This window comes from Vanessa cardui, chromosome 7, assembly GCF_905220365.1.
Source record: "Vanessa cardui chromosome 7, ilVanCard2.1, whole genome shotgun sequence".
Classification (NCBI taxonomy): domain Eukaryota; kingdom Metazoa; phylum Arthropoda; class Insecta; order Lepidoptera; family Nymphalidae; genus Vanessa; species Vanessa cardui.
The window spans coordinates 9,203,841-9,231,296 of record NC_061129.1 but is presented as its reverse complement, the minus strand read 5'-3'; the positions used below and the strand labels follow the sequence as shown (position 1 = coordinate 9,231,296).

The window sequence follows — 27,456 nt, the reverse complement described above, 5'->3', positions numbered from 1 at the left end:
TTATATTATTTGTTATATAAAATGGTAAAATCAAAAAACCTTATTAATAAGTTTCATGGTGGATTTTAAAATTTATTTTATTTATTGTAATATCATTTATTTCGTAATAAAATTAAAAAATAACTTGTTATTTGCCATTGTATGAGTTGAGTAATAATAGCTTTAATGTTTTATGTATGTAATGTCACTTATTTTTGTAAGGTATTTGTAATAATAATCTCTTCAAATAAATATATCATAAGTAACTTGAAATAAAGATAAAGTTATTGCTTTCATGTTATGTTTTGTATTTTGGTTTCAAATAAACAACCTTTTCTAACAATATAACTTCAGAAATTGCTCTGTTTATTCATAAATATTTCTAGAATTTAATCTACATTAAATTTTTTGGGTGTTCGAGAAATTTGAATAAAAAACCAGTGCCATATTTTCATTAAAAGCAGCCAATACAGTGTTATTGTTAACAATTGTATTGAATAGTTTATACAATTCAGTGTAATACAATGACAAAAAAATATACAATTTTTTAACTAGCAATGAATAAAGTATGTTTTTTATTAATAAACTATATATAATCTAAAAATTTGTGATACTTTTTCTAACAATCAATTAAACAGAAACAGACTTTTATTTAATATTTAAACGTTCAATTTAAGAAAAAAAAAACAAAACAAAATATGCTAATATACTCAATTATGGCCAATTTTTTTTAAATTGTGTAGTATAGAATTGAATAGAGTAGATAACCAAGCTTACAAACATACAATATAAGTTCAAACTACTACAATTTATTGCATATATTGAATTTTTAACTGAAAACTCATGAATAAATTGTCAAAAAAAAAACTTTGAAAAATAACAAAAAAACATATAAGAATATAGTTTGTGTTGCAATACTTAGTGCATTATTATCACATTTATATGTCATTTTATAAACTACTATTACTGATGTCATTATATAATTAACACAATTACGTTTTATTATTATAATAAACCTAAAAGTTTTAGCCAGATCTTTGCCTTTCACCAAAAATTTTGAATTTTATGCATAATTTTTAAATATTGGAGTGGCTTGTGTAATATAATGAGGTTAGTGCTGGGACCATTGAATTGTTTTTATGTCAACTCCTTCCTGAACCATTTCCCAAAGTGGGCTCATCTCTCTGAGTCGTTCGACATGTCGAATTGTCTTTTCAGCTGTATAATCTACTTCTTCTATTGTTGTAAATCTTCCAAGTCCAAATCTGTAAATTTGCACATTTATAAATTATAACTATATATACCTTATTTTGTAATATGTATGTCTTTATTTGACTGGGCAGTTATTAGCCTTTGTCAATTTTTCTTATTTTAATAAACACAACATACATACTATATAATATTCAAAATATTCTTTATTAAAGTAGGTATGTAGTAGCTTGTATAAGCAATTTCATAATGCATTAAAGTTCATTAAGTCAAAATGTAAACTACTAGAATAACCAACAAGAAACAGTAGTTGCAGTATAACAATACCTTATAGAACTATGTGCTAAATCTTCATCTGTTCCAATAGCTCTTAACACATATGAGGGTTCAAGAGATGCTGAAGTGCATGCGGATCCACTTGATAAAGCCACATCTTTTAATGCCATTAATAATGATTCACCTGAAGTAAAATATCAATGCTATATCAATGTTGTAAAATGGAATTTGTTACAGGTTAATAAACTTCCACACAATTTTACTTTATAGTTTTTGCATTTTGACAAGTTTCTTAAACTAACTACTTTCATAATCAATACTAAAGCATTTCATCTTCTATACCAGTTAAACAATCACCATGACTTGTTATGTCTTAATACTGGGCAAAGGCAAACTCTTAAAAGAAGCTCATCTTACTGCTGCACTCTAGACTTAGAATTTTATGTCATATAAATGTTAACCCCATAATATTTTTCTTCATCAATAAGCAAGAGATGAATTGTAAAGTATAAGCTATTGTTATACTTAATTCAAAATAGTAAAGAATACTATTTAATACTATTTAATTCTATAACCATTTTAACTTTACCTTCAACATATGCAAATGATAAATTAAGACATCCTGGATATGTGTACTTAGGATCTCCATTTCTTATCACATGTGTCAATTTTGAATAAATTTTGTCTAAAAATCTATCTGCCAACTTCTGCATCCAAGCATGGTCATAGGCCATTTCACGTTTTGCCAATTCACATGCTGCACCTTAAAATGAAGCAATAATATTATTTATCAGTGCTCACTAAAAATTATAACAGTTTATACTGATTGATTTTATTATTACAGTTATAAATTATGGGATATTTACCAAGGTAAATATCCTGTAATTAACAACCATGTTAATTTAAAATATTATAGATTAATTTTATGCTGATGGGGTACAATGCAAATCATCAGCCCATAGAAACCAACAGACTATGAAAAAAAATATAAAGTATAGTACCTAATCCCACAACTAAAGGTGTAGGGACTGTTCCACTTCTCATTCCTCTCTCCTGTCCACCACCACTTTGAATTGGTTCCACACGTACTCTTGGCCGACGTCTTATATATAAAGCTCCAACACCTTTAGGTCCATATATTTTATGACCGGATATTGACATAAGATCAATATTCATACTATTTACATCTAAAGGTACTTTGCCAATTGCTTGAGCTGCATCAGTATGGAAAAAAATCTTTTTCTTCTTACATAATGCACCTATGTCAGCGATTGGTTGCATGACTCCTGAAGGAAAAAGGCACAATTTTAAATAAAAATCTTTTTAAATAAGAATTTTTTTTTTACTGAAGTCCTACTTACCAATTTCATTATTTACAGTCATTATTGAAACTAAGCTTGTTTCAGGTGTCAGTGCCTCTTCAAGATCACTTAAATTAATAATACCATTAGGGCCCACTGGCAAATATGTTATTTTGAACCCTTCTCCTTCTAATGCTCGACAAGAATCCAGAACGCATTTATGTTCCTTAAATGATCATCATTAATATTAATATAAATAGTATGCAATGCAAAAAAGTTTTCAATTGTTTATTTTTTTTTAAATAACATTGCACAATACATATCAAACGTATGTAATGACAAAGTTTAGTTATAATTAACAAAACATAAAAACAATTGTCAATTCATATCACTAAAAAAATTGTTACTATAATTTAAAGGCTAATCATTGGGATTAAACTTACAATTTGTGTTGTTACGATGTGTTTTTTTCTTGGAGCATAAAAGTGAGCTACTCCCTTAACAGATATGTTATTAGATTCAGTTGCTCCAGAAGTGAACACTATTTCTTTAGGATCAGCGCCGATGAGATTAGCTACTTGTTCTCTTGCATTTTCTACTCCTGCTTCACTTTCCCATCCATAAGCATGTGTACGAGAATGTGGATTGCCATGATAGTTTACCAAGAATGGCAGCATTGCATCCAGTACCCTGGGATCCTAGAATTCATAACATAACTTTCAAAAAGTTCTAAAATGGACTCTTGTAGTACTTTAAATTTTACTTACAACAGGGGTTGTTGCTTGTGCGTCGAAATATAGAGGACGTCCATTCTCCTCGTGTTTAAGAGCGAATCTTTCATTAGCTAAATAAAAACAAAATATTAGATTTATTATTTCATTTTTATAATAATAATAAAAAAAAAATTAATGAATATATACATAATTGATGTTTACCGGAATCTGATAAGAAACGTTTGTCTTGTATAACCATCAGAACTGCGTTTACTTTTTGGGGACATCTTTGTAATAAATTTTTTGAAACAATTGGCGAAATATTTTTAATAACCCGAAACATTTTAGAGTCCTTTTTTCTTGTTCAGATTTTTTTTATATTTTTCAATAACTTATCGTGACTACGACATTGGCAGTCACATATGAGAATGACATTGTCATTTGTCACTGATAACTAGTGAAGTGATTAAGTAAATAATGTAGTATTTCTTCAAGGATAACTCATACTTTAATTTAAAATAACAAAAACATATTAATTTCTTTATTTTCATTAATATAAGCTGCTTTTCACAAATTTAAAAGTTTTATGTTCATACTTTTATTTTCGTATAATACTAAAACAAGCTAACATTTTTTTGCATCGTTATATACGGTAGTTTTGTTAAATGCAGATGACAACAAAATGAAAGACATATTTAGAGACCACCTCAAGTATTTTTTCTTGTTGAATGATAAAAGAACAAACAATCTTGACACAATCCATACTATATTATAAATGCGAAAGTAATTCTGTCTGTCTGTCTATTTCGCTTGCACGCCAAAATTACTGAAGTACTAATTACTAGTACTACTAGAACCGGAGAAAGGACAAGGGCTTCTTTTTAATTGGAAAAAAGTGATTTAAACAAAGAGGCCGTACTTCAATGTATTATTTTAAGTTATTTCAATATATTCATATTTTCTATGCAAGCAAAGCCGCGGCCAACAGCTAGTATTTAAATATTTAAAAAAAATCCTAGAATAAAAAATCAAACAACGTCAGTAAAAACACATACCTAACATTAAATCCTATTTTAGAATCAATATGAAACTGAATGAATGAATATTGAATAAGACTAACTGAGTATAGAATAATTTAAATAAAGCTGAATGATGTGTATTATTGAAGGAAAATTAAAAAAAATGAATGTATTTATTTTAATTTATATATTGCGCAATATTTGTTTAAAAAGTCTATTTATAATTTTATAGCATACATATCATCTATGATTATTTGGATAGGTGTCTATTTATTTTCATATAAAATCAGGGTGCCAATAATTTTTATATTGGTTGCCAATAATTTTGGAATATGCTAAATTCCAATAAATGTTGAAATACAGCGTTACTAAGATCACCGTTTATAATTATCGGTTATATAAGTTCTGTTATAGGTTCGTATTTTTAATAAGCAGTCGCTTTCTCTCTCTCCCTCCTTCTGTTTATATGTTATTAGGTATTTAAATTACTGATAAATGCTTACTGATAATGCATAATATGTTATTAAAGCAAATAATACACTCATAATGACGATGTAAACAATGCATTATTTACGAATTCATATTAAAGTTACAACTAAATATGTTTTAAAAAGAAACATTTTTACTTATTATTGTGGTTTACATAAAAAAACGCGTATACGCATTTTGTTATACTTCTATATTTCTTTTCATTTTGTCTAAAATTAAATCATTGTCTATGACAATAACGTCGTAGCAATAGTGATCACTATCACTTCAACTAAAAAACATTTTTTTTTGTCTTGAGTATTTGAAAAAAAAATATAATTATATTTTAATTTGTTGTAATATTTTTGTTTACAGTTTTGGAATGAACATGAACCTTTCACATTTTTTTATATATATCTTTTGAAGTTGGTATATGAAAAGAACCAAATTTTTGATGAATATGCATAATAGTTTATGTAACGCAACACCATATTATGCTCATAAAAAAATTGAAAATGTAAAGTCTAAATATAAATATTATAAAATAAATAAAAACCTGTAATCACTTCAAATTAGATACTGCATTTATCATTCACAACAGACCGAAAAACTTGTCCTCTATAAAAATCCTAACTTATGAAATTATCTGCTTACTTAGTCCATACTGTGACATTTTAAATTAAATACAAACATAAAAATAAATGTAAATGTTCAGCTGGAACAATGTTTAACAGAATAGTTTAGAGCAAAATTTGTTTATTCAAAAATGTCATCATAAGTTACAAGAGCCCGCTTTGAATCTTTTGGTGGAGGGGCATTTCTTGGAGTTGATGCTGGGGTCCAAGATCCAGCAGGTTGTGGAAGTCTTCTTACAAATGTTACACGCCATCCTTCTTCACATCCATCAAGAGCCCCTTGTGCATGAGTTGCCATTTCCACAGTTTCAAAAGATAAAAATACTCTGAAATAATTTATATAGTAAATATTATATGTAATAATGTATAAGTACTGTTTAAACAGTAAAGTTATATACTATTTAAGCAATACTATTTCTAACTTCTAGAATTCTAAAGATCTGAGTGTGTAAAAAAATATGTATCTATCATAGCAGATTAAAATCCTAGTTAGTGTTATATTCTTATGCTTTAATTAAATACTCAATGGTTAGGGAGAATGTGAGCAAAACTAATTCCTTCTTTTTCTACTTCTTTACATAAAAGAAATGTTCATCAGTATTGCTTTATTATAGACTTCTATTGTTCATTTAACATGCTCAAAGATATTGTAACTTAACATAGTATCTTAATTTTGTACATTATTTAGTGACATAACAGTGAAGACCAACCATCTTATTTTCTTTTGATTAGAATATAATGAAGTAATTGATAATGAAATGAGGCAATACTCACTTTTCTTCTTCTGGTTCCTGTGTATACGTAAATGGTTCAAATGAAGCTAAGCGACGCCTTATAACCTCTTCAGTTATCCGAGGGCCTAAAATTTGCAAATAAGTACTTTTTCCACCTGGAGTTGCTGGGTCTGATGGTTGATTGCGGGCACCTTTTTCTTCTCTGAAACAATTTACGCATTCTATTCAGAAGACTCAAACATTTTCAGTTATGACAGATAAATGTTTTATAATAGACCAATACTATTATAATTTAGGCTTCTCAAATCCTGAGCAACAACAAATATAATTTTAAAAAGTTTATAATCAATGTAATCATTAATTATTTTTAATGAAAATTAATTCCACTATTGAAACTTACTTTTCCCGAGCAGTCACGAAAGAATCATACAAGTATTTAACTCTGGGTGCAGCTTTCTCATCAGGCGGTGGTGGTTCTTGAGAGGCACTAAATGGTTGATATGAAGCTACACCTCCTGTTGTTCCAGTTGAACCACTAAGTTTGCGTTCACGACCTAATAAGGTAAAGTATATTTTATTCGTCATACTTTAGTAAATAAGTAAGTCAATAAAAAATATCTAAATTGATACAGTGATAAATTACCCGCTCTTGGTCGTTTAAATGTAGCATTTTGTGGTTGTGTTGGTGGACTTTTTATAGCTTGGATAGCTCCGCTTTTTATTAGTTTACGTGCTATTTCTCGAGCATCTCTTGCTTCAGTTGGACGTTTCGGTAAGACAGGCTTTTCTGGCTCTTGTTTAGGCGCCTTCAAAGCTTGTAGAGCCTTTTTCTTTTTCTTTAACTTCTGATATTTTGCCTGAAGCATTAATTCTTCTTCGGTTAAATTAGATGGAAAATGAAGATACACCATCTTAACTAATTATGTGATAAATTAGTTTATCTTTTAATATGTTTCAATTGCTATCCAAAAGTTACAAAAATGTTGGTAAAAAAGTTTAAATATTAAATGAAAATTTGGCTTTAGTTAAGTCTGTATATGTCAATGTCAAAGACCAACAACAAACAAGTATGGACTTCGATTTTTTTTTGTTCAAATTTGTGTTGCGTCAAAAAAATATATAAATAAGGCAACACCTTAAAATTTTATATTAAAGATAAAAAGAATAGATTTCATATTTGTTGATTTCTAAGCGGGATATAAATAATTAATTGTACTTTACTGATACTTTGATACTATACTATGTAATTCAAACGGTAAGAAAGAGTAACTAATGACTATCTTGCAGATTCTTCTTTGGGTAGTTAATCCAACATTGCACAAAATGACGATTCAAATTGAAGCCTCCTTCAATTAAGAATATTTGATTTAGATTTTTGATTTAATAAGCATATTTAAGATTTTGTTTACTTTATAGGATAAACCTTATTCCTTTTTCTATAAGGCGTTTCTTGAATTGTGTCTCATATTATAATTACATAAATTTATAATATGAAATATTAAATGTTTAATAATCAATGTAAAAGATCATTCTTGCCGTTAATTACGTTTATCAAAAAAAAAAAATATCAACATTCGTGCTTCTGCAGAGCATAATTAGGTAACTTTTAAAAATGATATGAAATGATAATAACGTTGAATTATTAACGCAATTTATTGGTTTACAATACCACCATAAATATTATAATCTTATATTTATATACACTCTTACTTTGTCTAATAATACAAACGATCGAGAGCAGGTTTCATTCGCAACGGGCTCAAGTTTTCTTTACCAGTCTTATAGACTTTTTCTAATGGAATCTTTAATATTAAAATAAAACATGACAATGGTTATTATTACTTTAAACCATACTGCTTTTATGGTTTAAACTCCATATTATACATTAAGGATTTAGATAATTAATTGTTTATTGGAGTGCCTATCTCGTTGTTTTAAACATAAAGCAATAGGCAATTTTCAACTTATAGTAATGGTATTTTTTATTACAATTATGCTTAACAATTGGTGAACTTTTAGTATGGAACTTACTGTAACAAGAGACTGTTTAATAAAATACCGATTTGTACGTTGGAGTATTTTAGGTATATCAATAATTATAATAATATGCGCTACGGCATTTTCTTTAAAAGGTTTGTTTTTAGTTAATATCTAATTCTAAAGTAAATTAAATTTGCTACCTCCTTGTATGAACCGAATAACATTTTTAAGCTGCGGTGATTTATATGAGAGCTAGAATAATCTATAATAATCACAGATCAGTAATTTAAATAAGACTATAGTTGTGTTACCTTCATTGTTTTTGTATACGGTCTAAATAAACTTTTAGGAAAAAAATATCTTTCTTTAAACAACAAACAACAGTTTCAATTATTAAAAAAAAAGTAACAACACTATTTTTATTTTGTTTCTTTTTTCTTACTACCAACTAAAGTTATAAATAAATAATACACAATTACAGTTAGGTGTATCAACAACTTTTCCCGGTAATTGTGTCATAGCAATGATTAGCAAAATAACATCATACGTAATTAAATCAACTGACTCATGCATGTAGGTATATTAAGGAAAACAGTTATATTGACCTTACAGAAAGGCAAGCTCATTTCGTATTTGTTACACGTATAAAGTGCTCTTTGATTTTGTGTGAAATAAGACCGTTTAACAATGGCTTTTAAGGGAATTTATTTTATCCTAATTATCCTTTCTATTTATTTAATACAACATACTGATGCGTTGCCAATGCCAAGAGACAGTAGTGTGACGAAAACAGAAACCTTGTTGGAATCACACGAAACAGCATCGTCTACAGTGAAAGGCGGTCCGGTACAAGTCCTAAGTGAATCAGGTAAAAATTAAAATACACGTTTAATTTGTTGTATTTTTTTTTATTAAATTGTAATCTGAAATAACTTTTGAGTTAACAACTCACCAACCTAACCGTGATATAATTTCTGATAGGTACATTGTGCAATTGTGTATAATTTTTGTTTTTCTTTTTTTTTTTTAATTACAATTCAAGACTAACACAAAAGAGTTCATGTCTTTGAGTCGTGTAACATTATTTAAGAATATGAAATATTCATACTCTAACTAACTATTATTATTTATGTTGTCTATCAGTTTCAAATGGAAATTGAGTTTTATTAACTTTAGTGGCTATTTGGCAATATTAAGTCCTTGTATTTTAATGTACAAAATACCTCAAACCCGATAACTTTTGACATTGGTTTATTTGAGGAAGTGGACTGTGCATAAAATAGAAGGATCTTTTACCGTATTTACCTCTTATTAGAATAGATACCCGAGGCGGAAATCTCAACTGGAACAGCGAGAAACTTGTGCATTGGCTTTTTATATAAAATTCACAATGTGCATTTGAATTCAATATCCAACTATGGCTAACTAGAAGCCAGGATTATGCCTCGTACTCGCCTTTCAGAGTACGATTATTTCCGGAGACGGGTTTTGTTTGTGAAAACGTTTGTTAACAACAAATGATTTCACAAATAATAACATGAGCTGTTTGTTGTGAGAATGGAATGACACCATAATTACAATTATTTCCTTATATTTTAACGAGAAAGGAAAACTTATGAGAAAACTTGTACACTCAGAATTTCTGAGACCTGTTTTGTTTTATCAACAAACCACAGAATTCAAAGTGCATTAATGACTTGAGTCTATAATATGTATCTGAGTTTCTCTGTAATTTGCCTCAGCGGTTTTAAACTATATATTTCAGTACCGACCGACAACTGTAAGGATGAATTAATTTGGATTGTTTAAAAAAAAATCGATGTGTTCTTAAATAATCCCAATCACCAGAAAAATAATAGATTTTTTTTTTTAAGTATATGTTTTAATTTTGTTTATCCCAATTCCTCAGATGTCAAGGTACCAGGCCGAGTGAGCTGTCCCCACGAGGAAGCGACCGAATATGCCATCTGCCAAGAACATTGTCTACCAAAGGGTTACTCATATGGCATCTGTGTCAGTGGAACTTGCAGTTGTATCTAAATAATTCGTATTTACACATTTATAAAAAAAAAAACTAATAAATAAAACAGTTTCGTAAAGTTTCGTATTCATTTATTATTGAATATATTATCACGATTATATAATATATTATTTATCGTAGTCTAATTCAATACATAAACATACATCCTTAAAAATAAACAATTCTCTTATAGTAAGCCAACGTAATTAAGAACTTTAAATTATGACGGAATATTTTCATGCGAGCATTTACAGATTTGTCAACAAAAATATACTATCTTTAAAAAAAGAATTTTTTATCCCGTTCCTAATAAAAACTCAAGTGATACGAAATATTCATAATGAAGGATTCGTTCGTTCTCTCATGATGCAAAATTATTCATTTTTAACCATTGATTGATACCTTTGCTCCCATAATAAGCCCTTTACCAATAAATAAAAGCTTTTGATATTCCCACACGGTACACATAAACAATGATTTGTTACATAATTTTTGTATTTCACTGTCTCAATTTGTTTACTATATACTTCATAAGATTATATTTATTTTATACTTTTACCAACAATAAAAAAAATACCTATCTTTCTCTGTTAAGTATCTATCATAGTATTAAAATATTTATTATTTGGCTCGGCTATTAACAAATATTTATTTTTAATAGAGTTAAAAAGATACTATGACAAAAAAAAAATTTGATAATCGTACTTAACATATTATATTTAAATTTACTATCAAACCACGTATGCTTTCATATAACTGTCTTATGTTGCAAACTCAATTCTATTTAATTCACTTGGATTTTTCGCAAATATTAATACTTTCGAAATGATCGATTGTGGAAATTGATTGTGATTTAGGATTTATTTTGTCTGGACTAATCAAACGATCCGTTTCTCCTTTAATCAAATTCCAGCTCGTTTCTATATGTTCTTTTGTGGTAAGTCTGGAGCATATTACAAATCGTATAACATATCGATTTCTATACGTGCAAGCGACCATGAATAATTCTTTTTTCTCTGTTAAATTTTCAAGTAATTTTTTTGTGTTGCTATCGCCGTCTTGAAGTCTGAAGCAAACAAGACCCATTGACGGTTCTGGTTCGACGATAAATCTATTATCCGATCGTACCAATTTTGCAAAATGTAGTGCTAAGTTTATTTGATTTCTGATATGTTCTCGAAGACCATCAGCTCCGTACATTTTCATAACAGTCCACAATTTAAGTGACCTAAATCTGCGACCCAATGGCATCTGCCAATGTCTGTAGTCTGGTATTTTTGCTGTTGTTTTTAAATCGTCCAAATACATGCGTTGAACGTCAAAAGCATAGATCAAGTCATAGCAGTCCTTAACCCACATAGCTGAACAATCAAAATTTACAAGAAGCCATTTGTGTGCATTAACAACAAATGAATTGGCATGTTCAACGCCTTTCATTAAATGTCTATATTCTGGACATATAAATGCTGATGCAGCATAAGCAGCATCAACGTGCAACCATACATTTTCTTCATTGCATATTGGTCCCAACTCATGGAGAGGATCGAAGGCGCATATTCCTGTAGTACCCAAATTTGCAACCACATAACATGGTATTAGACCTTGCGCCTTATCTTCTTCAAAGGCCTTTTTCAATGTTTCTCCACGCAATTTACCATTAGGATCACTTTTCAAGAGCCTCATTTTCATAGATCCGAGTACACCGGCCTTTTCTACAGAAGAGTTGCACTGATTTGACGTATATGCGACAAATTTAGTTTTCAATATATCGTGATCTAAGTCAGGATTGGTTTGCGTAAGTGTACGTACCATTTTATCTTTAGCAGCTAATAAAGCAACTAGTGTAGCTTCGCTTGCGGAGCCCTTAAACGAAATACAAAAAAAAAAATTAACACAATATATGATGATCTCATACAAGCATTTTATGAATAATGAGTTAATTTTGTAAATGAGTGACAACTATAATTAGTGCTAGAAGAAATGACATTAGATCCAATTAAAATACCTGAATAACTCCACCCCCAGGTCCATCTGAACAATTTAAAAATTCTTCCGGCAATCCTAGCAGCTTACCGAACCAATTCATGGTCACAACTTCTAGTTCAGTGCACGCTGGACTCGCCATCTAATTAAAAATAATTGTTTTTAATCGAACGAAATCACATTGATTGGTAATTGACAAGCTTCTTTGTAAACGATAAAGTATTTTTTAATTGATTTGTACTTTTTTTAGGTGTTTTCTCGGTATAGCAATTTGTTAGTTTTATGGTTTAAAATTAAATAAACATGTATAGTAAATTGCTTATCTTAATAACACGACATCATGACAACGATACAAAATATTATTAAGCTAAAGAAAAACCTTACCCAGGTAAGTCCTATGACTCCTAAGCCGTCACTGAGAAGATTTCCAATAATACTGGCGTATGAACAACCAGTAGGATAATAAGCATGAAAATGTGGAGAATTCCAATGCGTTACCTGAAACAAACATTACTTAAATTATTTTTTCATCCTCCTCATTGATTAGTACAATTAATTGATATGTCTGTAATTTTAAGGCTCGCTTGATTAGAATAAGTTCATTTATTTCAATTACTAAAACTTTTTAATAATATAATGTTAATCATACTATAACAAAAAATTATAGTGTTGTCTTAAATTTTCTACCCGTGACCACGAACGCTGTAAAGTGCTCGAAACGTCGGGATGCCAAAAATAATTAATATACGCGATTCAAATCCGTTATTATCCGTTATCCGTTAGTTTTAAAACAATTTATAGGCTGTTATAAGTAGGTATATTAATTTTCTGTAATATTATAGAAAAAATACAAACACAATTTTAAATTCAACTTACACCAGGTAAAACTTTCTCGTAGAAGTCCTTGAGTACAGTTTTCCAATCCTCAGGTTCCTCGGGTGCATTTTCAGGCAATAATTTCATGAGATACCCGGGCTCCACTGAAGGTAAAACGTTTCTGCCAAGAAATACAATTGTTACTGTTTTTTTTTATGAAAAAAATATCTCAAATAAATATAATCTGTAGAAATATTCTGTGTAAAAGTTAAGGTTTTGCTATGCTTACGCATCGTTTTCCCGATGGAATTAAATCTTTGATAAGTTGTTAAAAAAGAACACTTAAAAGTCTAAAGTATTAAAAATAGATATATAATATGTTATTGGCTCGACGGCAATGATGAGCCAGTTCTGTTATCTAGCCTAATTGATTTTTAAGTATATTTCATCAAGCGTTTCTTCAATTATTTCAATTATTATTTATATTAAAATATATAAACTAATAAGATATCTGTGATAAAATATAAATAAAATATATTTATGTTTCTGAAGTGCTTATAAAATGTTGCATATAACAATCGGAAATATGTATGTATAAGTATCTTTGGAGAATATTTGAATTATTAATCAAATATAAGTATTTAACTACTACAAACATTTTTATACATATCCATTTATATTGGATAGCAATACTGTATTAATTATTTACGACATTCAGATACATCGACTCATCCAAAGCACCAGATAGCGCTTTACGATCCATTTCTTTCTCGATGTCTATTTTTCTGATTATACTTTTCTATCACGGAATTAAGATAGATTGCATACCGTTGTACAGATTTAAATGGAGATCATTTCCACTTTTCAAAATATGATTTAAAGTGATAGTAACTTAAAAATACATAAAAATAATGAAAATCTTTTTTTTTTCAATAAAGTGTGAAATCACTACAACTTGCGAAAAATCATTAATCGAATCAGTTTTTTATTTTAATAAACTTGTTATAGTAATTGTAGGTCTTAAATCATATTAAGTGTTATTTAATTATAATTATAAAAAACCAAAAGAAGACTATGATGATTGGGGATTTTCGATTTCGATTTTCTTAATTTTAATACAGACCTCAACGCGCAGGTTTTCTTTTTTAGACAAAGTTTACAAAAATCCATAGAAAATTATATTTTTTTAGTTAAACATATCTGACATATCTGTGTTTAAATATATCACATTGACAGCAAATTTTAAACTCATCAATGAGCAACATAACAAGCGTAAATGTACTTAGTTTAGTTAAACTAAGAATAATTTATGTAAGTTTTAATTACCTACTTCAAAGATCCTATCCATTGAATTATAGTAAGTGTACGTACGAGTATTTAAAACTTGTAATTTTTAAAAAGCTATGTGCAAATAAGGTAACGAGATGAAAAACAAGCAACAGATGAAAAGTTTCTTTCAATGAAAACATGAGGTGTGAGTAAGTTTAAACTATTATTATTTTTAATTTCGAAGTTTGAGTAACATTTTATGTTAGCCATTATATTTATGTATTTATTCCATAAGAGTCGTAAAAGAACGAAACACCCTTTGTTTCATTGTAAAAAAAACTTTTGTAAATATTAGCATGATTACAAGCGATTGCTAGCTGCGTTATGTAATAAAAATTACAGCAATTATTAGCGGAATTATTTCAAGCTTACAAACAATGACGAGGACGAGATTTCATTGTTGACAAAGAACATCATAATTATGAACGTTACATATTATGGGACTCATATTCTATTGTTAAATGAAAGGCTCGTTCTCGAACTCATGTGAAATTAAAAACGGCAAATAATAATGGGAAAACTTTGAAGATATGAACATTTTAATTTTCGAATAACTGACAGAAATTTCGAGCCTAAAATCCACAGTGGTTCAACAGCCGGCCTGTTCGTCGATACGGTAGTCGCCTGTTCGACCCCAGAGATTTTTTGGATTAATATTGTACTTATTAGCTCGTAACTATTCGCACAAGCGTAAGCTCATACCGAGCGAAAAATGAGATCGTTTGTTAAAATCGTATGTTGTTTTTTTAAATTACTTATGGCAACTGGACAAGTTGTAATTAGATGCTAGACCATCAAGATTACAAGTATATAGAAAACTAGTATATAGATTTTAAGGCAAAACTATTGTTTTATTTGAGTTTGGTTTTGGACTCCAGTTTCAATGTAAGAGATATATAAAATAAGTATTAATATTTCCAAAATATGAAAATATCAATTAACATATCATTACAGTGTAATATAAATCAAAATTATTACCTATTATCTACATTCTCGTAGTAATCAATCAACATCTCAATCGTCGCTTTAGCGCACTCGCGGAATTGGCCGGAATCCATAATGCACTGCACTTGATGAACTTGAATCACGACTCCTAATTTCCTCTACGTATTATGCTTTTGATAATGAATTTAGTGAAAACGATTTTGTGGGATAAAATATTCGATTAAGTAAAAGAAGCGAAGGCACTTCGAAGTCGAGAGACGTTCAGAGAGACAATGGTAAAACAGGTTGTGAGATCGCGTTTATATGCGCTACTCAGCTTTCTACGACCGATTGTTTGTATTCGCGAATTCAGTGTCCAAAGGAATAAGTCAACAAGCTCTAATTTTAAATTTTTGCAACGAATTATCATTACGTAAGTTAAACGAACATTTAAATGTTGTAAAATAATAATAAACATACTAAAAATACTAAAAAGCAACTTTTAGTTTCCAGTGTCTCATTTTTATCAAATCAAAAATAGAAATTAACTACAATTTATATAATTTATAAATAAATTGATAATACGCTAATATAAATTATTTAGATAATACTTATAATAACAATAAGGAAATCAGTTTTCATTTTGTGAAAAGTTCTTTCTTTAACAAAAATAATATTATGTATATTAATATTATACCTATTGTGTTTATATTTGTTATAACAAAGTTAAATTTTATTTCAATAAACATGAAATTAAATCAAATCAGACTTTTTTATTAAAGTGAGGTCAATAAGCACCTTTGTTTCGTTATGTTAGTATTTAATTATATGGAAAACTACAGCCCATTCGGAGGCCAATTCTTCCAAGAAGAATCGTCGAAAGAAATGGTAAACATTTTCTCTCATACTTTATTTCATGTAAAGATAATAGATGTGATTTTTATTATGTCAATAAATATGTTTTTTTATTTAATTTTATGTAAAGGTATATCATTAAATGCAAAGACTCTTATATATGACAATGTTAGAGTTTAAATAAAGTACCTACATTTTTATTAAATTATAATCAAATAAAACTAAACTAAAAAGACTAATAGACTATAAATAATAAACTAAATTAAGGAAACAATTTTCAATCACACCAATACGTGCGGAGCTAGTTTCTTTTATAGGTATGGTTCCATTTTACAGATCACTAATTCTTCATCCTCGGAATAATTTATATAACATTAAAATATAAAAAAGCTATGAAAATTATAACAAACACTTTTTACAATTAGATACAGCAAATATTTTATTAATTACTTATTGATACAAATTATACCGGTGGTAGCTTCACTTAATTGTTAATTGACGATTCAAAAGTGCTTGTAAAAGCCGACTTGAATAAAGTTTATTTTGATTTTGATTTTGATAAAATAACCGAATTCGTCTGATCACAAATTATGCCTTTTACAAATCTCATTTTTTTTAAAAGATTTTAATCTTTGCAATTTTTGCAAAACGTAGCTCCTGGTTATAGCTTTCACCTTCATACTCATATATTATGTATAAATAAGCTACAGTGAGAGTAACTAAAAGTGTTACCAATTTTAAAAGTATATCAAGGTTTTTCGGAATTTTGTTTGTCGTTTCGTAATTTTTTTTTATATTTTTAATCAATGCATCTACACAAATATAGCTTGAAAGTGAAACGACAAATCCTCTAGTACTTAAATAAAATAAAAGCAAAAACAATGATTCTACAAGTACCTATATCGCACAGAGCTCTATACGAATGTGTGCTTTAAAAAAACTTTTTCCGTTATTAAATTGCATTCGTGTTACCTTAAATAACGTTTCCGAATATTATTTTTAGATACTGTTGTTTAATAATAAAAAGGCATATGTAAAAAACTACTGGCCATTAGAACATGATCAGGTTTTCTGTTGTCGCTGTCTATATTCCCGTGTAAAGCACGTAAAAACGTATTTCGTTATGACGGTTTTGCCTTCTCATTTTTATATGAGAGTGCTGGAAATTCTATTCCATATTGTTTGTATTATCGAACACGCACACACTCACACACACAAATAATATGAAAGAAGAGAAAGAGAAGTGCCGAGATGGCCCAGTGGTTAGAACGCGTACATCTTAACCGATGATTTCGTGTTCTAACCCAGGCAAGCACCACCGAATTTTCTTGGGCTTAATTTGTCTTGTGAGGTGAGGAAACTAACATGTGTCTAATTTAAATGATTCTGCCATATGTATATCCTCCAACGCGCATTAGAGCAGCGTGGTGGATATATGCATTGTCATATACGCAGTTAGTTAGTTTCCGTTGAGAATGGTTAAAGAAAATAGTTCCTTTAAAATAATATTGTAAGCAAACAAACTGCTATATTCCTTCAAACATGTCAAATTTATTTTTAAACAAAATTTACATAATAATTTGTTTTCGTTTATTATAAATGTCATGGTTGTATCGTGTATGACTTCAAATTAAACATTATTGACAACATCAACGGACCTTTCATTTTATCAAATATAGATATTTGGAGAGTCTGAGAATTATATTAAAAATGTTATAATCATTGGATTATATATTGCTTATTGTTATACGATGTTCCCGCCAACTTCAAGTTTTATGTGTCCTCCAGTCTTAGCTACTAACGTTATTATCTTAGGCAATGCACTGCAATGACTCTTTATCTTTATCTGTAAGCTATATTATATAGTATGTGTACAGTACCAAATGGGCCACCTCATCGGAAACGGTTAACACCGCTAATAATCATTTTTATAGTAAGAAATATTAATGTTCCACGTCGCCGATTCACCATTAAACTTGGGAGCTAAGATGTTGTGTCCATTGTGTAACTCTTACAGTATAAGCCTTACATGGTATTGTTGTATGGAGATAGACTAGGTATGGGAGAGTTGGTGACACTTTCACAGAACTTACACAAGACTCTACCGCCATGTTTATTTATAAGTTACTAGTAGTTGCCTGCGGCTTCGCTCCCGTTTATCGTGTTGGTTGTCACGTGGCAGGCTAGAAACTGAAAATAGCCTATGTCCTTTCTTCGAGTTAACGTTTGCATCAAGTTTCATCAAATTCGGTTAGTCAGAGTTACTTTCAAATTTATAATATTAATGTTAATATCAGTTTATGGAGATTCAATCAATATATTTATGTATATAAAAAATATCAATATATCAATAATATTGTCGTAGTCAACTTCGTACTGCTCTAAGATTTGCTAGCATAAGAAAACTATTATATTGGAACCTCTCATCAGTATTTTCATTCCAAACCTATGAAATGTAAAGAGGTATCTTGGTGTTATATTTTTTGAAAAGTTCTTGAAATTATTATTTAAGAAAAAAATATTTGTATAATTATAGGCAGTAAAAAAAATACTAAGAATTATTATTTGAATGGTAATAGTTTGATTTCTGCTTACAAAATTTGTAAAACACAGTTAATTTATCAAAATGGACTAAGGAAGCTATAGTCGGATGAACAAATTATGGGTATGGATGAATAAATAATGGGAAACAAATCAGAAAGGTCAATAATAGCTTACTTCAAACCAGACAGTTGCCGCTCGGGTGAGCGTGGCTAAGTGGAACGGTCAAGGCGACAGACGCGCGGTGGTACCGACATCTCCCTTATACCAGAAGTTATCGGCACTGCTGTTTCCGTACTTATAAATGTACTTTTTGAAAAGAAAATAGAGAAATTTTTCGAATTAACAAGCATATGAATCAACTTACTGTTACCATAATAAGACAATTCTTATTTATAACGATATTTATAGATCACACGTATGTTCGCGCAGACACAGATACTCTCTAGATTTTCTTAATTTCATTGTTTAGGCGATACCCAACCATAATGGAATTATTTGCTTTAGTTAGGTAGACATCCGAACCACGGAAGTATAAACACTGGCAAATTCCGAAATAACGATTGCTTCTAAGGTACATATGCCTATATATATATTTTAGTGCGGCTTTATTACTGTCATAGTTCCAGGACGGTGAATCACGCGCATGCTTAAAGTTTATTGACAGAAATAAATTACTTTGATCAGACCTGGGTATCGTAAAAGGAACCGCTGGGTTAAAAACATAATCTATGTCGGATGACGGTAAGTTAAATGTTATTAGGTAGTTATCGTTGACAAAACATTTTATAACATTATATCAAAACAGATAACTTTATTTTTAATTTAAACCTTCCTTTAAATGAAATAAATAAAATATGTGATAGTCAATTTTAAATGAAATTTTATAGTTGAATTTCTCGGACTAGATGAGTTTATATAAAAAAATTCATCTTAGGATAAAGTGCCATCTCTTTTGCAGACGATTTTAGCAAACAATATATTACAATTAAATTAAATAGGATAATGGTAATGTATACCATACAATGTTTAACGTGTATACAAATTATGTCGTTTAAGCATGAGTTTTGTGTATATACATATATTTATATGCTTTTTTTTTGTGTATAGTGTGTTATGTATGCATGATTTGGAACCTAATTTTAAAGCTTTAAAATTAATCTAAGAAATTGGTTTTGATTTCAAATTTTAATAGGTTGAATTTTATATATATGTTGTATATGCATAGATATATAGCTATAATAACGATGTCTATTCCTTTTGAGGCTATTAACGTTATAGAGTTAAGTGTCACTTCTACAATGGAAAGTATTGTTATAATAATTAATAAGCGAATAGGAACCGGGTGGCTGTTTTTATGCAGTCGTAGTTAAATAAATAATGTATTAAATTATTTATATAATAACCATACATTTTGAAATTATACACGATATTAGTGCATGTATAAAAATAATACATTTTCCTTGATAATACATTTTTATTGATAGAAACCGTAGGTATAGAAGACCTCAAACACAAAGCACGGTATTGGCCCATGACATCCAATTATTATTAAACTATTCAATACAATGGGGTTGAAAGAATGATCTCCTATTATTTGAGTTGCTCTTGCTGTTTACTCTTTGTGGCTCAATAATAAAATAATCCAATATATAGAATTTTATTATATTCGTTAGCTATTAAATGCGATTTATTTATAAACTTAAATTGCAAGTATCATAAACTTGATTAATAAATAAGGAACAAATTACTATAAAGTAATTGTATCAACATAAAACTGTTCGACCCGGAAGTAATTTTTTATAATACTAAAACACGTCAAATACTACGAAATGATAACTGCACATTCAAGGTTAGTTTTCTATTATTGTTAAAGTATAAATATAATTAGACTATAAATTTTGAAATTATACACGCTATTAGTGCATGTATCAAAATAATACATTTTCCTTGATATCATTATTCGCTATACGATTCAATAAATATTATCCTATAAGTTCGTATGTCCATTCCGCACTCAGATGTTAGAGTAATTGCATATTTCTCTGATTTCTCCTTTGCTGGTATTGTCACAGGTAGAGCTAAAAAGGCGTTTGTATGTTGAGCCAAAGTTACTTTTTCGAGTCTTGGAAATAGAGTTTTAGAGGTGATTCGGAAGGTAGCCTCGCTTTTTAGAATGTGTTGCACTTCCGATATATTTGTACCACCTTCTTTTAAAAGCATTCCTAAGATAATCTTTCCTGTAGCAGTTTCTGTAATAGGTTTTAATAAGATTAAATTAAGAAAATTAAAATAGTTACAATAACAAGAACTTTGTATAATACTTTGTAAGGTATATAAAGGTCTATTGGGACCGAAAACTAAATATCATACCTATTAGCTGATCAAAAACTTGAATCATTGTATCTGAAGCTTGTTCAAGCAATGCAAAGCGTAAGGATTTTACCATTAACTCGTTTCGGTGAGGAACCATTACGGCAGTTGTTCGATAGCACTCACAAGCTTCTCCGCAACTACAGGGGTCTATAGGCCACGTTTGAACCTTAACTTGTAAAGTATCTATAGCTAAATCCCAACGAGGTTGCGTCGTTATACGTATAAAAAATTCACCGACGTCACTTCTGAACCATAACCATGAATTCTCAATTTGAGTACTAAGGCAAACAATTTGAAAATATAATTTGTGTTCTATAACTTCTTGCCCACTTTCTTTGGGTATGCCACTTAAAGTTATTTCCTGATCAATAAGGTAAAGTCGGTTTATGCAAAACTTTGGTTGAATATCTTGTTTAAAGGTACCAGGTATTACAGGTTCATTATCAGTCAAGTGTAATTTAAACACAGCATTTACAGCAAACGGGGATGCTACCAAAACATCTACTTTATTTGGTCTGTACAACGGTCCGGTCACTTTACACTTCCTTATAGGATAGAGCGACCCTGCATGTCCAGAGAGGATGAAAATAATGAAAGTATCAAATATTCTCGTTTTATTAAACCCATGCACGAGAAGTACCGCTGTCTCTTTTGCAACAAAGTTAGCTGTATATTTAACACCGAGGTATATTTTTTTACCAGTATCAGCGGTAGACGTCTTTTCAACGGTGAAATTACTTTTTGTATTATTTAATATTATATAATTAAATATTAATGATTCTTGATTCGAAGGACTAATAGCTAATAGTCTTGTTGAACTTCTTAGAAGAGGAGGATTAAACTCTACTCTGTCTTTTGTCTTAAACATGGGCAATGTTACGAATAAATGTATAGATAAGAACAGCATAACTAAAAAGTTTGGATGTAAAAAGTCTTTGCTGCTTAGTGGAAAATAGAGTTTTAAAATATTCATTGCTTCAATTATAAGACAAGCATTATTTATAATGTTATTTTCTATACAGTTATTGCAATCGTCACAAAATAATTGAAAATGTTCTTCCATAAACGGACAGTAAGTCAATATAGTTGATATTATTGCAATTCCATCCGCTAAATCTGTTGTTATATTGGTTATATTTTTCGGGGTTTTATTCTTACCACGAAGTTTTTCATGTTGTAATAAAATATTTTCGTTATACCACTCTGTTAATATTCTTACAATGTCTCTCGGTTGGGTACTCATACAGATGCATTCAAAGAAACAACTATCCATCACAAATACTTTGTAACTTTGAAGAATTAAATCAATCCAACTTTGTTTGCTTAATCTATTAAAAAGCACAACATCGGCTAGCAGCTGTTGCGTTAAAATAATGTCAGCATTGCACCGTGGCGTTGTATTTTCAGAATATATAACAAATTGTTCATAACTCAGCAAAAACTTCGGCTGTAAGACAACTACATTTGCTCCGCGAGATCTTAACAATATTATTATTTCTCGATAGGTGTCATGAATTTCTTTAACACATTTAAATGACTCGTCCATCCCAACTACCCTAAAAATGCGAGTTAAGAATTTATAAAAAAAATTTTACTTTGTGATAAACGAAATGAGAACAAAAAAATAATTTCAATAACTAACGATATTTTACGTATGTGTTTCATTAGAGGCCCAGCAATCCTCCGAACAAAATTTAAGTATGAAACATTAATTCCTTTTGATTTGGCGCCGCCTGATTGGGTTGATATAGATGCTGAAATAGCATGAAACGTATCTGGTATAATGGGATACAAATCTCTTCGAAATCCTTGTTGAAACATCCATTTCTCAAGGAATGAGCAGCAGGCTTCCATGTAATTATAAAGTTCCAGTTGAGTTTTTAAAGGAAAGTATGGGTATGAACTATCTTCAGCTTTAACTAAAAACTGAGAATGTAAAGTTAAAGGACAGTAAGTGAAGCAAAAACAAACATCTACTTCACAACATGAACCATTAGTGTGTTGAAAATTCAAAGTGATATTTTGAACGTAACTTGTTTGACAGGAAACTGAAACTTTTACCGAAACATAAGTATAGTATGTTTCGTTTTCTAATTCAATTTTAGAGTCAATGAATGCCACTTGAAGATTTGGTTCCTCTTTAGAAGAACAAGAAAATAAATCTTTCGTTGATTGCCCGTCCATTTTTAATGTCAGAATTTTTCTTAATTCTGTACCTATCGAACATGGAGGAAAGATAATTTTATGTGTATCAGGATACATATCCGGTATTTGTCTTTTTCCGATAAAAGTTAAGTTGTAGTAAGGTATGGTCATTAGTTTGTCCAAATATAATAAAGCCGTCGAGACGAATCGACCGTGTCCTTTTGGTTGAAATTTTAATGTAAAATTTACTGATTTTCCTATATTTAATTCGAATTTCATATTATTTTCATTTATAGTAATCTGACTGTCTTCTGTACTATGTATGTCTAAGGTAAATATTGGAGCCAGTTTTGACGTGACAATGGTTATGGGTAAGCAATATTTGGATACATTAGTCATAGTAAAATCCATAGTATTTTCGACATTTGGTACGTAAATCATTTCAAATTTATCAACGGAAAATGTTATCCAAGGTACGGTTATTACTCCTGTTATTCGACAGTAACAAATATCTTTATTTGTACTTTTTATTTTTATTTTAGGATTATTTTCGTATGACCTGGAAAATAAATTAAAATATTATTAAAAATGATAATAAAGCTATTATATTTTTTCGATTACTTACTTTTCAAAGTCTTCTATATAATGCCGAAGTTCTGTTGAGCTTGTATTTTGATCAGGTGGCCCTAGCAAGCCATTTATTCTAAATGGTATATACATTTCATATTCTCGTCGAAATATATCATATACTTTAATATATACTGTTTTGGATTGACCACCATCTAAATTGAAATTAAATATTCTCTTTCTTTCATTCCCTTGCATTATATATACGTCGAAAATATTATCATCTCCTGTATCCAGTACTTCGACATCTGTCTTTAATACACTTAAATTTTGAAATGTTACTGGTACAAAGGTAATCATATCACAAGGTATTCGAGGCATGTATATATTTTTAGGGTGTATTAATAATTTTGGTTCCACAACATTTCCACTAACCGGTAAGATAACATTTTCTTTATTATTAATCTTTATATAAATGTCAAAATTGAATTCAAGAATACATGGAATTTTTACAATTATATCGAAGACCATTACTATTTTTGGACGTATGGTACCACACATTGGTTCTATCCTTAAACCTTGAATTAACGGCTCTACTACATGAAAGAGAGCAATTTCCCTCGATGAGTTTTCAAGTTTGACGTTTTCAATAGTTTCTAAATTTAAAGCAATATCTTTGAATGTTACCGCTGTCTGTAAAAATTTTATCGACAACTTACGAGTAACGACACTGAGTTCAAAAGGTATAGCTCTCGTATTTTTACTTATTGATAATAATTCAACTTCATGTGTTTTCGTTTTATTGGGCTTGCATATATATTGTACATCACATAACCTGCACGAGTGCCGTGGTATAGTTCCAGTCTTTGGTATTATTTCAAAGGGCGTATCTGGATGTAATTCATCCCACTTAAAGTCTACCGGTATATTAAAATGATTATAAATTCTAATAGGGACTGAAGTTACAAATGTTTCAGTTGTAACCATACCAAACTTCAAGCACTTTTCATTTACCATTAAAGTTGGATTGCCAATTTGTAAAGTATATGGATGGTTCCGGTGATATTTTCCATTTATAGTGTATTTAAATGTATGTGAAAATGTCCCTTCCACGTGTGCTAGACAAAATATTGTGACATTTGCTTTTACAAAAGGTTTAACTTTCATTTTTAGTGTTACCTTCTTTTCGTCTGAATAAAGTATAAATTTATCTTTGAAGAATTCCACTGATATATTGAATTTCGTATTATTATGAATTATGAGATTATGTTCCCCATAAGTTGATGCACCGACTCTTCCAAAATTTATAGTAAAAGGGATTAATCTTATTTGGAATAGATCGTACGTTGAAGGTGTTTCAAGGGTTGTTTGAAAAAAAAAGTTGTCTTTGATTTCCTTTGAAGTTATTGAATAACACCTGTCTTTGTCCGTAGTGTACTTTTCCAAAATAGGGATTTTTTCATACAACATTTTAGACATTTGAAGATATTTAAGTCCTAGTTTATTTCTTTCCTTATGAATTAATAGTTCTTTGCCTGTGTACGTATAGGTTGGGTTTAATTCGTTCAATTTATGTAATGATTCAATTTGTATTTTTTTCGAAGATTTTTTATAAATTACTTTTATATTAAAATTTACAGTATAAGGTATACAATTTTTGTCTGACGATTCTTTAAATACGTCGTGTGGATTAATTATTTCGAATGTTATGTTATTTTTTAATTTGAGACAAGTCGACTTGATGGTTATGGCAATTTTCTTTGACGTATTCGGTGATATTGTAAAAGTTTCGGGGTCTAAAGTAATGCCAGGTATTCTAACATATTGCATTTTAGCGCTCAAAACAGATTCATTTTGTATTCTTATAAATTTTGTTGTTTTAGTATTTATTATGACATCACCAAAATTTACGATTTCTGGAGTGTGGTGTATTTTTGGGTATTCAAATTGGCCACTAATATAATATCGCCCAATTTCGGAATGAAATTCATCGTAACAACATCTACTTCCATCGACTTTGATTAAACGTAAATCAAATACAAATCTGTTATCGAATTGTTTATCGTACTTCGCTTTCGTTATACATTCATTTTTAGGTGTAAATGTTATTTCAATCGTATGGCTATTTTTATATTTTACATTAAATGCTCTGTGTGCGGCAGAAATCTGAAAGGCTTCGTCAAATTTCTGAAAACAGTGCAAGTCTATAAGTCATTGAAGCCTCGAGTAAACAACATATGTACGTTGTAGATATTACGTGTTATTAGTACTTATTATGACAATTTCATATTAAATTATATAAAATCATATTTGAATTCATATATTACCATCAAAAGTCCTGCGCATAGCGTTTTCAGATAAGCAGACGTATCAAGATCGAATTCAACATCTAATTCAAGTGTTGTAGAAAGCCCTACAAAAGATATTGGAAATTCCACAACTTTAAATCTTTTAAAAACATCATCAGGATTGTAGGAATTACAATTAGACATAATTATAATATAACTGTATTAAAATAAATTGATTTTAAACATATTAAAATGACGATTAATACAATAAACTTCAAAAATACTATTTTGTTATGACATAGACAAAATAAACTTTATAATTAACAGTTAAAAAATACCGTGTTAGTAGTTAAATAGTTTGTATATTGAATTGAGTAAAAAAATTACTTAAATATATATTTTTGTAGAATACACAGTACTATATAACAAAGCCAGTATATATACAGGTTTTGCTCATACTTTTGGTAGCTCGAAAATAAATATAAGAAACGAGTACTAAATGCGAATTACAAAAGACTGTTATAATTTCAAAATTCCCTTTCTTCGCTTCGGTACGAGATAAGTAGGAACGAAGTGCCCCGTGAACGGTATAACGCGCTAGAGTAATATTGTAGATGGATGTAAGCACGGGGGGTGTGTCGTACGACTCGGGAAAATTAGTTCGGGGCGGGGGAGCCCCTCGTCACCCCGGGCCCGGGGGTTTATCAGATTCAGGGGGTGAAAAATTACTTCTCAATGGGAGGGCGCGGCGAAAGCGAGGCAGGGGCGGGCGTGGGCGGCGCTGCCACGTGGGCCAAGCCTTTATCCGCCGCGACGACCGCTGCACTTCTTTCATGCTTCAATTATGAAAAGTTGCGTGTGTAAGACTCTTAAGCCGTGACTGCTACGGGATGCTGTGGTGTCGTATTGAGGGATTAATGCTTTGTGATTATCGGACAAATTGGATGTAGGGATACAAGTTTCTGTGAAGTTAATGTTGGGCAAAAGCTTCGTGAGAGCTCATGGACCCCACGCTGGAGGCTATGCATCCTCTGGATCCACCGCCGCCCGATGTTTTGCTTGCATTGTTAGCGAGAAATAAGGCATTGGAAGGTAGGTACGATTAACAACACAGGGTACTACATAAAGATACACAATTACTTGGAGTTTACAGAAAACTTTATTTGAAAAGATGATATGAAGCTTAGATTTTTTTATTCGTGGCAAGATCTTTGTATTCGGTACTTAAACTCTAACTATTAAAATTGTTTCAAGGTACAAAATTAATAATATAATAGTTACAAGATAATTTATACATA

General features: G+C 29.8%; 5 protein-coding genes across 5 annotated transcripts; 1 reads left to right on the top strand and 4 right to left on the bottom strand.

The window, feature by feature from the left end:
* Positions 1 to 59: 59 nt before the first annotated feature.
* Positions 60 to 3,923, bottom strand: LOC124531037 (cysteine desulfurase, mitochondrial). The gene is made up of 8 exons (XM_047105449.1): positions 3,701 to 3,923; positions 3,533 to 3,609; positions 3,209 to 3,463; positions 2,826 to 2,991; positions 2,466 to 2,750; positions 2,054 to 2,227; positions 1,516 to 1,648; positions 60 to 1,244 (listed from the first exon to the last, which is right to left on the bottom strand). Exons 1-8 carry the CDS (start codon positions 3,819 to 3,821, stop codon positions 1,091 to 1,093), a joined length of 1,365 nt encoding a protein of 454 aa, XP_046961405.1. The 5' UTR covers positions 3,822 to 3,923; the 3' UTR covers positions 60 to 1,090.
* Positions 3,924 to 5,702: 1,779 nt separating this feature from the next.
* LOC124531073 (negative elongation factor E) lies at positions 5,703 to 7,352 on the bottom strand. The gene is made up of 4 exons (XM_047105526.1): positions 6,978 to 7,352; positions 6,735 to 6,888; positions 6,375 to 6,536; positions 5,703 to 5,926 (listed from the first exon to the last, which is right to left on the bottom strand). Exons 1-4 carry the CDS (start codon positions 7,243 to 7,245, stop codon positions 5,722 to 5,724), a joined length of 789 nt encoding a protein of 262 aa, XP_046961482.1. The 5' UTR covers positions 7,246 to 7,352; the 3' UTR covers positions 5,703 to 5,721.
* A 1,447-nt stretch (positions 7,353 to 8,799) lies between these two features.
* Positions 8,800 to 10,413, top strand: LOC124530958. Its single transcript, XM_047105331.1, has 2 exons — positions 8,800 to 9,182; positions 10,224 to 10,413. The coding sequence occupies exons 1-2, from the start codon at positions 9,002 to 9,004 to the stop codon at positions 10,352 to 10,354; spliced, it is 312 nt and encodes a 103-aa protein (XP_046961287.1). The 5' UTR covers positions 8,800 to 9,001; the 3' UTR covers positions 10,355 to 10,413.
* Positions 10,414 to 11,000: 587 nt separating this feature from the next.
* Positions 11,001 to 15,706, bottom strand: LOC124531045 (aromatic-L-amino-acid decarboxylase-like). Its single transcript, XM_047105467.1, has 5 exons — positions 15,441 to 15,706; positions 13,194 to 13,314; positions 12,702 to 12,815; positions 12,340 to 12,459; positions 11,001 to 12,197 (listed from the first exon to the last, which is right to left on the bottom strand). The coding sequence occupies exons 1-5, from the start codon at positions 15,518 to 15,520 to the stop codon at positions 11,124 to 11,126; spliced, it is 1,509 nt and encodes a 502-aa protein (XP_046961423.1). The 5' UTR covers positions 15,521 to 15,706; the 3' UTR covers positions 11,001 to 11,123.
* Positions 15,707 to 20,741: 5,035 nt separating this feature from the next.
* On the bottom strand, positions 20,742 to 26,993 carry LOC124530955. Its single transcript, XM_047105329.1, has 6 exons — positions 26,888 to 26,993; positions 26,198 to 26,283; positions 23,929 to 26,057; positions 22,801 to 23,862; positions 21,156 to 22,714; positions 20,742 to 21,034 (listed from the first exon to the last, which is right to left on the bottom strand). The coding sequence occupies exons 1-6, from the start codon at positions 26,991 to 26,993 to the stop codon at positions 20,742 to 20,744; spliced, it is 5,235 nt and encodes a 1,744-aa protein (XP_046961285.1).
* Positions 26,994 to 27,456: the final 463 nt, after the last annotated feature.